Here is a 14499-nt window from a genome sequence, read left to right on the forward strand (position 1 = left end):
AGACATTTGGGAGCCACCTAAAGAAAATGGTAACTCATCAATATATAATATTAATTTTATAAGTATTGTTGCAAACTTGTGTACTAAATCTTTTGTCATTTAACTTCGCAGGAAGCAGAAAAAGGAGGCAGTGTACCATATAAGGATGTGTTTGTAGAAACACATAAACGAAAGACCACGGGAGTCTTCGTATCAGAGAAGGCGAGAACGACAACGGTATGTATTAATTCTATTAATAATCATTGCAATATATATGCAAGTTATCATAATGTTATCATTAATTATTAATGAATACTTTAAACATTATTTTGTAGGAGGCATATGAGCAACAGATGGTAGAGCGATATGGCGAAGACGCTACTCAGCATCCATCATTTGATCCTACAGCATGGGTGACTGCAGCAGGTGAACCCAAAAAAGGTCGCGTGTTCGGGTTTGGGAGTAATATGAACACTTCACCAGTTATTGGTTCTTCCAGTTACGACTCACCGACTTCTTGCGCCGACATAAGCTCTAAGCAGCCGACTATTCTTTCCGGTGATGATGTACGCGAGATCATTAATGAATCACTGAATAACTACTTCCAATACACCGTCGCCCCCTTTCTCCGAAATGAGATCAAGGCCGCTGTTCAGGATAGGGGATCTTCGATTCCAGGTCCCTCTCAGGTATAATCACATATATAGTTTTTTTGACTGTCTTAAAGCACATCTGAGCATGGTAGAATCACATATAGAGTTTTTTTAGATGCCTTAGAACACATATGAACATGCTATAATCACATATTCAATTTTTTTACTGCCTTAGCACACATATGAGCATGATAGAATCACATATAAAGTTGCTTTGCCTGTCTTAGAGCACATATGAGCATGCTATATTCACATATTCAATTTTTTTACTGCCTTAGCACACATACGAGCATGATCGAATCACATATATAGTTTTTTGCCTGCCTTAAAGCACATCTGAGCATGGTAGAATCACATATAGAGTTTTTTTATATGCCTTAGAACACATATGAACATGCTATAATCACATATTCAATTTTTTGACTGCCTTAGCACACATATGAGCATGATAGAATCACATATATATATATATATATATATATATATATATATATATATATATATATATATATATATATATATATATATATATATATATATATATATATTAACTTTTTGTCTGCCTTAGAGCACATATGAGCATGATAGAATCACATATAAAGTTTTTTTTATTGCATTAGAATACATATGAGCATGCTATAATCACATATTCAGTTTTTTGACTGCCTAAGAACACATATGAGCATATTATAATCACATATTTTGTTTTTTGACTGCCTTAGCACACATATGAGCATGCTATAATAACATATAGAGTTTTTTAACTGCCTTAGAACACATATGAACATGTTATATATCATTTATGATAGAATCACATATAAAATTTTTGGCTTTGCCTGCCTTAGAGCACATATGAGCATGCTATATTCACATATTCAATTTTTTTACTGCCTTAGCACACATACGAGCATGATCGAATCACATATATAGTTTTTTGCCTGCCTTAAAGCACATCTGAGCATGGTAGAATCACATATAGAGTTTTTTTATATGCCTTAGAACACATATGAACATGCTATAATCACATATTCAATTTTTTGACTGCCTTAGCACACATATGAGCATGATAGAATAACATATAGAGTTTTTTTATTGCCTTAGATCACACATGAGCACATGATAGAATCACATATAGTGTGTAATTTATTTCATTATATTTTGTTTATCAATACTGACTGTTCTTTTCTTGTGTAGGCTGCTAGCGATAATCAGGGTAGTGGAGCTGAAGGGATAGATAAAGACAATGAACAAGAAGACGCACAAAATCTTGGCGATGATTAGAGGACTGTGTTGAAGAAGTTCTATTTTTTTTATTTTTCCTAATTGTAATTGTTGAATTGTAAATAATTAAACTTCTTAATTTTAAGGTGGAACGATTAATTATTATAGATACTTGTTATATGAATTTTTTTGTGTGGTTTGTTTTTTATTTACAGGAAATATAAATTGTACAGGAAATAGAAATTGTACAGTTCTCGGTAATTAATTTTTAAATAATTTTTTTTTGATTTTTTTTCGTGTTTGAGACGGATTAGCGACGGATGATTCCGTCATTATTCATATTAATCTAGCGACGGCTTAGCGACGGTCGCTATTCATATTAATCTAGTGACGACATAGCGACGGAATTAAATCCGTCGCCAAGCCGTGGTCGCCGTTTAGTACCGACGGATTGGCGACGGAATATAGCGCTCGTTATTCCGTCGCAATTAGCGACGGACCTGGCGACGGAATTATTCCGTCGCCAGTTAGCGTCGAAATATTCGCGACGTAAGCATACTGTCGCCGCGTTGTCGCTAATCCGTCGCTAACATGGTTAGCGACGGATTCGCGACGGAATGTGGTCGTCGCTAATCTACTGCTTTGTTGTAGTGTCTACCACCAGCCTGGCCACTGAAGCGTGGTGGGCCCATAACCCAAATGTTGGCATATTCACAAAATTAAAACTAGAATATAAAATACGCATATACCGATAGACGCCATGGTCGTTGCGACGTGCGGGTGCTCAGTGTTCTCCTCAACCTATCGATGCTCACGATGAGCCCATGCCTTCAAATCAATGGTTAGCAGGACCCTGAACCCAATGACAATTATAAGCAATAAGCTACAGGCTACTGATTTCTGGCTGCTCTCATCATACAGTCAAACACTGTATTTATAATGGAAGATATGAGGTGGTTACATAGTGTGAACTCTTTACATTCATGTAACCTCCACTCCGCTAACTCCCATTAAGAGCCCACTAACATCCCACTTAGCCTCTCATTAATGTCAAACCGGGTCACACTATGGGTTGGACTCAAACCCAAATGATCAACATTCTTTTGTAATCCTACTTCTTCAAGCTCTAAACTAATGCAGTTTTTCAATAAACAAGCCAGCTCGAACTCGGATCATTGAACTTGAGCCAATTATGAGCTTGAAATAGGAATGAACCAAGTTTGAACACTTCAAGGTCGGTTTGTTCAGCTCGTTTACCAGCCCTATTCAGGGCAGACCTCAAGGGTTTTACCAATTGGAATTCGGACAGTGTGCAGTCCGTCATGGGTTTTTTTACCTTGGATCATCCAAACAAAACATTTAAACAACTTGTATTCATGTGGTTTGGCTTAATTCTCTACCCTTGACTTTCTGCAATAAAACAAATGAATCATTATACCTGTGTAGAAGGTACTTCAATGGTTTGTATGTATAAATGACGTAGGATCTCATCGTACAAGTCATTTTTATTTAATCTGACCAAGTATAGGAGTTCAACATGGTTGATTTGTTAAGGATCGACACTTGAATAGTATATTTTGATTATATATAGATGGGTTATATTCAGTGCAAAGTTTGAATCTCACGATGCAGGTTGTTTTGACATAATTTAACCTCATAGATCTGTTCAACATACTCCATTTAGTAGGAATCAACTCTTGGATAATGTTTTTTTGATAAAAAAAACATGTTTTTTATGAGTTGGAAAAAAATCAATGCCTTAATAACCATTGATTTTTGGATCGCCTGAAAAACCTGTACACAGATGGGATTCTAGCGATCCAAAAGCTGGTTCCCACTAAACAAAACATGTATATCACAACTACCGTATTAGACGTGAGAAAAAAAAAATTAAAGGGGAAAGGGTTCCCCATTTGCTAGGTTGTTTGTACCTGCAAACAATTGTAGCAAATCTTAACTATATATATTTATTATGTAGACAATTTTAGTGCGTCTGCTAGTCTAGTCTGATAAGAATGATTCAAAGGCCAATTTACATTAAATTGAATTTTTTTAAGTTGTTTGTACATACAAATGATTGTAACAAATATATTTCTTGTGTAAAAACCTATTGGTGAAATATTTCAAATATGTACATTCTAAACACCGTTTGTATGGATGTATAGTTGAGGTGCCTATTCGTCAAAAAACGAAGGAACCACGAGTACCTGTTTTCGTTTTAAGCCTTGATAGTGGTGCACGCAAAATGCAAGAGTTTCAAGTAAATCATACTTTTACCTTTATATAAAAAAAAGGTTTCAAAAATATGAATTCTTAGAAATCAGATATATGTTAGAAGTGATTAACTTGGAGACACGTGTGATGTGTGTCTAAGCATAGGTACTTGTGGCCGGTAAGCCACACGCCTAAAACTCGAAAGAGCACAACCAAGTGCAGAGTAATGAACAGTTAGACGTGAAGAGGACACGGACCAATTAAATGTGGTTGGGCGTCTGGCAACCCAAATGCATGATCAAACGCCTCAGTCGGCCCTAGTTTAGCCAAAAGAAAACAAAAGAGGCCCTCCTTTTCTGGCCTCTTACCTTCCCATGTGCCATTGAAAGAGTGCAAGAATCTTCTATTCTTGCCACACGTATCCTTGCTTTTCCTAAAGACCTCTCTCTCTCTCTCTCTCTCAAGCACAAGGCCAAACACAGTAACAATGGCACACCCACCTATGCTCCCAAATTTTCCGTCCTCAATTCAAGTCTTTCTTTGTGGGAAGGAATGCATTGCTCTCTCTAAGAATGACATAAATTTTATCTTTCTTGGTGGGCTCTTCTTTCTCAAAGGATAAGTCGATAAGGATCCGAAAAAGAAAAAAGGGAGGAAATCCCTTCTTCTTTTACATGCACCCGTACCTTTAACATCTTGTCATTTGTTTCCTAGTCCTTGGTCTGTAGCTCTGCATTGGAGGATTTAACCAAGATGGGAGGGAGCTCCAATAGAGTAGATGTATGCGGTTCCAACCTTCGCTCTTCTTCGTGCCCTGAAGATCAACAAAGCCAGTTTTTGTCTATAGATTCCAGCCATAGCACCATGCAGGAAACCAACTCAGTGACCTCCCTGAGAATGGAAGTAGAGATGGAGGTGCACAGAGTGTGCTTGCCCCCACCCAAAACTACCCTCCAGAGATTTAAAGCAAAGATCAAGGAAACCTTCTTCCCAGATGACCCTCTACGCCAATTCAAAGGGCAGGCTTGTAGTAGGAAATGGATCCTCGCCCTTCAATATGTCTTCCCCATCCTTCAATGGGGACCTAACTACAGCTTTAAGCTCTTCAAGTCTGACATTATCTCAGGCCTCACCATAGCAAGCCTCGCCATTCCACAGGTGATCACCAAAGTACACTCTTTGTGCATATGTTTGTACTTCCTAAATGGTTTTATTAACTCTCAATCCTATTCTTCTTTGCAGGGTATTAGCTATGCCAAGCTTGCCAATCTACCACCGATAATTGGCCTGTGTAAGCTTCAAAGCTAACATGTTTCTTTTCCACTTTTGTTACCAAAATGATTCTTTTGAACAGAATAAGAAAATTTTATTAAAACTTTTTTTTTATATATGATAAAAGAATGACAAAGATGAATATTACATTTTCCAGCATGAGATTTTGGACTCCCCCCCCCCCCCCCCCTCTTCATGCAAAGGATATGGAACGCTTAGAAGTCATATTCAATCTATAATACTTGATGGGTCTTTTCATATTTTGACAGATTCTAGTTTTGCCCCACCCTTGGTGTACGCTGTGTTTGGAAGTTCGAGGGATCTCGCGGTTGGTCCTGTGTCAATTGCATCTCTAATACTAGGTTCCATGCTTCAACAAGAAGTCTCCCCTACAAAAGAGCCCCTCTTGTTTCTTCAACTTGCTTTCACTACAACCTTCTTTGCAGGTCTTTTCCAAGCTTCCTTGGGCATACTCAGGTGAAAATCAAGGCAGAGACACACACAACAGATATATATATATATATATATATATATATATATATATATATATATATATATATATATATATATATATATATATATATATATATATATATATTCTAATGGGTTTTCCTTCGACGCGTTGTTTTTTTAAATGATATTTAGCAGCGGTTTTGAACCGCACTAATTGTCCTTTTTCTGCCCAGAGATTTAGTAGTCGTCAAGACCGCCACTAAATGTCCTTAACGCAAAAATAAAAAAATGATGAATAGTTGCCGTTTCATTGCACACGATCAACTGCAGCACTTCATCCAATGTACCTTCAAATACTTTATGTATTGAAAATACGAGTTACTATATATATATATATATATATATATATATATATATATATATATATATATATATATATATATATACGAGTAATGCGCTAGTTCTGCCCACTTTCTCGCCCTTTAAAATTGTAGTTTTTTGGTATTTTTTCTCACATCTAACACCATAGATGTGATCTATAGATATTGTTTAATGGAAACCGGCTTTTGGATCACCGAAAGCTGACCTGTATACAGGTTATTCTGGTGATCCAAAATCAATGACCATGAAAGGCATCAATTTTTCTCGGCTCATAAAAATAAGTTTTTTTTCAAAAAAAGATGATCCAAAAGTCATTTCAAACACATCTAATGATTCGAGTCTATCATAAAACACTTCAAATTATGGGGCAGAACGGACCAACGGGGCTCCACCGTCACCCTGTGTTGGGACGTTGCAAGTTCGAATCCCAATGGTATGGTTGTATAACTGGTAGGGATCTGCCTAACCCCAGCTTTTTCTGTCGAGAAAAAGAAAAAAAAAGTATGGGGCAGAACTGGGCAGAACGAGAAAATGGAAACTAATATGTTCAGTTTTCTCTCTCTCTCTCTCTATATATATATATAGGTGAAAATTGTCTTGAGTTTGCTATTTTCAGGTTGGGCTTCCTTATAGATTTCCTCTCGAAGGCAACTCTCATCGGATTCATGGCTGGAGCTGCAATCATAGTATCTCTTCAACAGCTAAAGAGCCTTATTGGCATCACAAATTTTACTAAACAAATGGGGATGGTTCCTGTCATGAGTTCAGTGTTTCACAGAAGAGATGAGGTCAATATTTTTTTCCTTTTTCTCATCTATTTTTCGATTTGTTTTCACCTGTACCATATATATAATTGTGGAAGGCATGATGGTCCTACTTTTTTCCTACACAGTGGTCCTGGCAAACTATACTTATGGGCTTTTGTTTCTTGGTTTTTCTCATTGTTGCCAGGCAAATAGTATGTACCTGAAACCCTTTTCTTTTTTCCTTGATAATCTACACCTCTCTCTTCCCCCTCTTTTGATGCATGACATGTGTCATAACTGCCTCATGAGTCAAACTTTCATGCAGAGCTTGAGAAAACCAAAGTTATTCTGGGTGTCAGCTGCAGCTCCATTGATGTCAGTAATAATATCGACGGTGGTTGTTTTTGCGTTCAAGGCACAGAATCATGGCATAAGCATAGTATGTGTTAAGATTAGTTTGATAGGGACCTCTGCTTTCCATATTGTATTCAATGATGATTACGTTGTGATGACAAGTTTGCCTCGTTTTCTACTTTAGATTGGACACTTGCAGGCTGGGCTCAATCCACCATCGTGGAGCGTGCTGCACCTTCATGACCGCCACTTGACACTTGTTGTCAAAACCGGAATAGTGACTGGCATCGTTTCTCTCACTGTAAGTCGGGTTTCATGAATGGTACATATTTGTCGGCTGTTAGCCGTGAAAATATTCATCCATTTTCTCTCTCTCTCTCTCTCCTTTGTAAATTGAAGGAGGGAATTGCGGTTGGCAGGACGTTTGCCTCTCTTAAGAATTACCAAGTTGATGGTAATAAAGAAATGATGGCCATTGGTTTGATGAATATGCTTGGGGCTTGCACATCTTGCTACGTCACTACAGGTGAATGAAATAATTTATACCAATATAAATGAATTATTATTTCCAAATTCATAACGCCATATGCAGCATGATGGTAACAAAGATATCATGTTAGTTATAGAAACTACTTTTGCATGGGTAACTTGCCAAAGTGTTCATCAAACGTTCAGAAGAGGGCGCTGTCCCTTTAATACATGAGAGGAATCATTTTGATTGCCAGATAAAGATTAACGAGTTTTCTTGTTCGTTTAACAAGACTGGGTCAACCTTGCTTAGTTTACCTAACATTGAGGTGAAGAGATTTATTGTTATTGTTGATTAAAAGTTGAGTCAATAATGAGGGGTGCAGTAATTCTGCATTTTTTCAGAAAAAGGTGAGTGGTACAAGAGTATCATAGAAATTATAGAAAAGTATCTGATACTTTTACAAGCAGATGAGTACACGTTTCAAAAGCAGAGCCAAGTAACTTTATTGTTTACTGGAGACATCCAATTATTGAAGATATATAATCGTGCACTTGAGATGGTGGAGATAATAAGAGCAGTTTTGATGGATTACAGTATCACATAAGAGGACACACAATTTTATACCTTCTAGAGCATACAGAAAATTTTAATTGATATCCACATGCTCCGATAGTGGAAGACGCATCCACAAAAAAGGATCTGGGTTGAGCCTGGCACTATTGTTACTTGTTTTAAATTAGTTATGTGGAACTTGACCGAGTATATTTTTGGTGTTTGACAGTGAGAGTTATCAATTCCCAAAGATTTAATGGTGTCTGACATTTTTGAAAATTATGGTGACCATGGCTTCATTTGTCTGCGGTATCAAAGACATGTAACCACAGACAAACAACCTATCATTATTTTTCCTCTTTCCAGAAAGGATAATCAAGAGAGACTATTTGTACTTTCCATACATTTACTAAACTACGCTTCGATGATTCCAACTCACAAAAGACACCGCTACAGCATTTTATGATAAGGTCTGTTAGTGGTAAAAAAGATGTACTCTGGCACTAAAGGCTGTAGGCATAAAAAATTCCTCTCTTTGAAACAAACTCATTTGACGCTATTTCCATCTGATTTAGACAGGTGATTCCATTTTTTCTTCTCTTCATAAAGGCTCGATTCCTGGCATGTGTGCCAAGCTCCAAACAGAAGTCAAAATTAAAGATCTCAGCATGACAGGCAATTTGGATGCTTCTTCCATGTCCAGATGATAATGAGAATGACCATGATGCTGTTGGTATCTAGGAAAGTACAATTTTAGTGATCTGCCTAACAACAAGATATATGGTGTAGATTTGTTCCGCGTATACTCTTATATTACGTTATGAACATAAGCTGCCTTAAAACTTATTGTAATCCACTTAGAGAGACTCTTAATATGGACACAAAACAATTGTTAATGTGATGAATGTCCTAGTCTTGGTTGGACCACGGGCCCAGTCAAGTGGGGGAAGGTTTTGTACTCTCTCTCTCTCTCTCTCTCTCTCTCTCTCTCTCTCTCTCTCTCTGATGAGACATGGATTTGATTGGTAGGCTCCTTTTCCCGGTCAGCCGTGAACTACAACGCAGGGTCCAAAACTGCAGCATCCAACATAGTCATGGCAGTGACGGTGATGGTGACTCTCCTCTTCCTCATGCCGCTCTTCCTCTACACACCAAACGTGGTGCTGGGTGCCATCATAGTCACCGCAGTCATCGGCCTCATGGATTTCCCTGCAGCCTACCAGATTTGGAAGGTGGACAAGGTGGACTTCATCATCTGCTTGGTTGCATTTCTTGGTGTCATCTTCATATCCGTTCAGGATGGACTAGCAATTGCAGTAAGTTTTTTCCTTTCAAATAGTTTCTCTCATGCTACTGCCAACAAGGTTGTTTCCATAAGCGTCGTGTCCTTCACCAACCTTGTTAATTATTCTGTCTAATATTGCAGGTTGGTATATCCATCTTCAAGATGCTTATGCACATGACAAGGCCTAGAATGGTTGTACTTGGGAGGATACATGGATCTGACATCTACCAGAATATGGATCACTATAAGGAGGCCATGAAGATTCCGGGGTTTCTAATCCTTCGAATTGAGTCCCCTGTCTACTTTTCTAGTTGTACTTACCTTCAAGAAAGGTTTGTCAATCGTCTTGCCTCACAAAAGCATATGAGAGAGAGAGAGAGAGAGAGAGAGTCATTTGGTTGTTTTTCATGTTGTGCAGAATACTGAGATGGATGGAAGAAGAGGAAAAGGATAGCAAAGAAAAACAAGAGCGTCTACACTTCATTATACTTGACATGTCAGGTAAGCAAGAAACAGGTTTCCTTTCCTTTTTTTTTGTGTGTGTGTTTTTTGCAAAATAGTCCATGTCCTATTGTCGTTTTATAAAAAGATTCTTGCCTTATCCCGTTTTACAAAACCGTCCCTGCCTTGTCTAACATTAGTGCAAAGAGGTGTTTCTATTAAATGGGTGTTAAATTAACTGTACTTGGACAATAATCATGGTTTGAGAGCTAAGTAATTGTTCTACCATCTCATGGCTGGAAAGAACTAATATTGATGAACTTTTTGATTTTTTGCAAAAGGGTCTAAGGGCAAAATAGTCAATTTTATAAGCATTTCATGGCTGCCATTAGGAGGTGGTGACAACTCTTTAACCCCAAGGATGACTTTGCAAGGTTATGCAAACCAGAGGGATCCATTTTCAAAATGCCATAACGCATAGATGATTTTTACAGGTCCATCTTAAGACGGATTAATTTGCAGAAACCCCTTTTTCTGATCTTACCCTCCAACTGTCACATGGATAGGCCACAATTGCGGCCACTACTAATAATATAAGGAGATACAAAAGGGAGTTAAATGTGACACACAAGAGGGTGTTGCATCTTTTCCCCGAACATGCACTGTAGCTACAGTGCGTGTTCGAGGTCTCGACTGAGCATCGCGTGACTCTCAGTTAGGTGTACGGAACCCATATGCCATGCAGTGTATGGGTCCCTTACACCGGACTGAGCACCACATGGCACTCAATCAAGACCCCCCGAAAACACACTATAGCTACAGTGCGTGTTCGGGAGGGAGGAAACATATAACCTCCCCCGGTAACACGCTCCTCTGACCTACAACAGCTCCTCTCACCTGGTGGGGGACATTGTAAATGTCACCAAGTTAACAGGACATCACAAGTTTGAAACCCATGGATTACATTTCTTCCCAGCTCAAAGCTGGGTGTTACTTCTTGATAGGCAGGAGGACTTCAAAGGTTATACTAACCTCATGCCAGCCAATGTGCGGTCGATGATTGGGTGGTGGTGTTTTGGTTTATCTATAAAAAAAAGTGACACAGCCTTCGAAGATAAACATAAATTACACCTGGGGCTAGGACTCCGTAGGTTCACACTTGCAGACACTGCCTTATTGCTAAGTCTCAGAAGACTCTTGTAGATGACTACGAGGGAGAGGCCATTTCATTGTTGCTCTGGACTGGAGTCAACCGCCCAATCCTGGCTTGAAAATTTATGTATGCGAGCGACTGACCAAGTTTTGATGGATGTCACCAATTGAGGCTCAGATTGTTGAGTAGGAGTAGTTAGTGCACGTTACCTTGTGTTGGGAGGTTGCAAGTTCTAATCCCAATGGAATGATTGTATAACTGGTAGGAGTCTGCCTAACCCCATAATTCTCCGACAAAGAAAATCTTGATGGATATCAAATCAGATGATAACATAATTTTTTTTATGATTTGAAATCACCACCGCACCTGGCCTTGTTTTTGTGTGACGATGACGTCAACACGTTTTAGTGGGCTTCCATGTTTGCAGAAAACGAATGGAGGTGATGAAAGCCATGGACGGTGGTGATTTCAAAACACAAAATTTATGTGTTGGCATTGGCATATCACCTGATCCTGCCTAAGTCTTGATGATGCTGGGCACAAAAGATACTGCATGCATCTTTTGACATATACATTGTTGTCTCGATTTTTTCAGCTGTGACGACAATGGACACCACCGGCATCTCAATGCTCGCGGAATTGAGAAAGGCGATAGACAAGAGAGGCATTCAGGTAAAAGAAGGAACATGCGACTTCTGAACCAAATCATCCCTTGTTTACCAAACTGTTTAGCTAGTTGCACGGTCATTCACACAAACTTGTGGTGGTGGGATAACCGGTTACACTGTGAAGAAAAGCCTTCAGTATGGTGCTGCCGTCTATAGCAAGCCACCCTTTATATATAGGGAGGTGCAGACATCATTTATGGGGCATTGATTTTCAAGAACAATTGTTCATCTTGAGATCAACGCCATCTAAATGAGCTCTCACACTGACCTGAACCCATCTCAGCAGCAGCTAGTAAGTTCAGGATCTATATCTGATTGTGTCAGACCTTGCGACGCCAAATCTAATTTTTTTCAAATAGGTATTCATCAAATATCTTTGAGACAATGGAATCCCCAATAAAGAGTGAGTAGATCAGCTCATGGCCAGATAAGTCTTTGGTGGGGATGTGCATACGGTATCAATGAGTTGAAGCTCATAGGTTCAAGTTGTTTTTAACTCAATCTAACTCTATAGATGTGTTCAGCATAGTCAATTTGTTAGAAATTGACCTCTGAATCGTGTTGTTTTGACAAAAAAATACTTTCTTTTTTAAGTCATAAAAATTTGATGCATTTATAGCCGTTGATTTTTTAAATCACTGAAAAAAATTTATACAAACAACATATCCCGGTGATTCAAAAGTTGATCCCAACCAAACAGACCATGTCGAAGGTTAAGTTCACTTGAAAACACATGAACAATAAAATGTTGCTCGTTTCTAACTCATTGATATCAGATGCACATCCCCACCAAAGACTTATCCCTGATGACCCTTTTCGCTATTAGCACCATCTACAGCAACTACCAGTGGAATCCATTGTAAGGCTTTATTTGGGAAACATTGTTTCCATGTGTTGCCGAAATGTGGTATTGCTAAAAAGTGTATCAAAATGTAGTGTTAGGGATGGAGTTGCCAAGGACATCTTGAGAGGTGTTGAATTATGATATTGGGGTTTCCAATTCCACACCTAAACAAGGTGTTTTGGCAACAGCTATTGTTCAGTGCTGGGGAAATGCCAATCGTTGCCTCCAAACTGCAAAAGGGGTTGAGCAAACCGCAACGAACCTCCAATTCAAAATCTCCAAACAACGCCTTACATGGCACTTAGTGATGTCATCACCGGATGGTAAGCATGCCTTATCACTAGCAGACGGTGATAAGGCTCATCACCTGATGGCTGGTGTGAACAAACCCAAACCTGTGCCAAGGAAAAGCATGCCTAGCATGTCCCGTCCGTTTGATAGCTCTATACAATCTTTATGAGACCAACAGCTACCAACTTTGTCTCAGTCTTATGTTGGTGATCTTTAAGTTGTACCATAGACTCAGATTTTTATCTTGTGCGCTTCACTTAAATTCAGCTAAAACTACAGGTTTAATTTCTGAATTTGGAATTAATGCTGTGGTCAGTTTGGGATTTTAGTACAAGCCAGCCAATTGTTACTTCATGTGTTACAGTCCGAAAGCCTTCTTCGTGTTTCAATAAATGCATGGACGGAACTAATTATGGTTTGTGGTTGCAGTTGGTGTTGGCTGGTCCAGTGGGAGAGGTGACGGAGAAACTGCAGAGGGCGGACTTGTTGCAGAGTTTTGGCGTGGATGGCTTATTCTTGACAGTTGGTGAAGCCATCCTTTCGCTATCCTCCAGTTGGAAGGGACAACCATGAAGTTGGTTTTCCTATTCACCAATGTATCACTGTAATCTGCGGAATTTAGGCTATTAGATCTCTCAATCAAATAATTAGGCTTACAGATGTAATTTGTAATTCTAAAATATCAAGTCTAAATTGCGCTACCTGTTGGATTACCTCTTTCTTTTTTTTTTTGCATGAGAACGGATATCCAAACCAAACACACACACACACACACACACACACACAAGGTGGGAAAGTTCTTTCCCATGTAGGAGAGGTATGAACACATTTTCATAAAAATCTGAGAAAAAACTGAGTAATGGAAGCGCTTTCTTTCTATGTGAATCTCTTAGGAAATTCAACAAACACTTTGTAGGTAGAATCATTTAAAATTCTAAAGACACCCAAATTTTATTCAACTACTACTATCACCATTACAAATATACAATGCAACAGAAATAGTAAAGTATGAAAGAAATCAAGATAAGGAATGAATAGACCAATTTTACATCTAAAAAGAAAAGAGAAAACCATGGGGCCACCGAACATATACATTATGCGAAAAAATGGGCTATAATGCTCTGCTAAATTGAGGATTTTTCTCTCCATACATACAAGAACCTCCTCTTTATATTGTCTTGGTAGTATAATAAAACTTACTCTCGCACTCTTAAATGTATGCAGAGAGGTCCAGAGGAAGTCTCCCTCTGCTCTCATGTCTTTCTACAAATAACATTGAACTAAAGACTATTAGGCCTCCTGCTTAGAATAGATGGGAATAAACTTGTATAAATCAAACCATAGTACCATACATGATTAAATCTCGACAAAAGAGTCCTCAAGAGGTGGGACCATGCAAAAGAAGATGGACCTAACCTAACAAACACTACACATTTCCCAAGAAAAATGTAAGGCACCCAAGAATGATCAGTTTTTATTTTCTTATGAAAATGGGCCATTTTCCCACAGAAGTAAACAAA

The 14499-nt window shown here is 38.5% G+C and overlaps 1 protein-coding gene across 2 annotated transcripts; it reads left to right on the plus strand.

Moving 5' to 3' along the window:
* Nucleotides 1–4794: 4794 nt before the first annotated feature.
* Nucleotides 4795–13680, plus strand: LOC149846012 (putative sulfate transporter 3.3). 2 transcript variants are annotated; one of them, XM_089997821.1, is made up of 13 exons: nucleotides 4797–5225; nucleotides 5310–5358; nucleotides 5609–5816; nucleotides 6790–6961; nucleotides 7066–7131; nucleotides 7245–7358; nucleotides 7458–7574; nucleotides 7673–7799; nucleotides 9327–9613; nucleotides 9724–9914; nucleotides 10001–10083; nucleotides 11772–11848; nucleotides 13409–13680. In XM_089997821.1, exons 1-13 carry the CDS (start codon nucleotides 4821–4823, stop codon nucleotides 13550–13552), a joined length of 2040 nt encoding a protein of 679 aa, XP_089853947.1. In that variant the 5' UTR covers nucleotides 4797–4820; the 3' UTR covers nucleotides 13553–13680. The 2 variants fall into 2 exon arrangements, with proteins under 2 accessions (XP_089853948.1, XP_089853947.1); XM_089997822.1 differs by lacking the exon at nucleotides 11772–11848 and having other exon boundaries at nucleotides 4795–5225.
* The last annotated feature ends 819 nt before the right edge of the window (nucleotides 13681–14499 follow it).

Source organism: Nuphar pumila, chromosome 2 (genome assembly GCF_984573655.1).
Source record: "Nuphar pumila chromosome 2, dmNupPumi1.hap1.1, whole genome shotgun sequence".
Taxonomy (NCBI): Eukaryota; Viridiplantae; Streptophyta; class Magnoliopsida; order Nymphaeales; family Nymphaeaceae; genus Nuphar; species Nuphar pumila.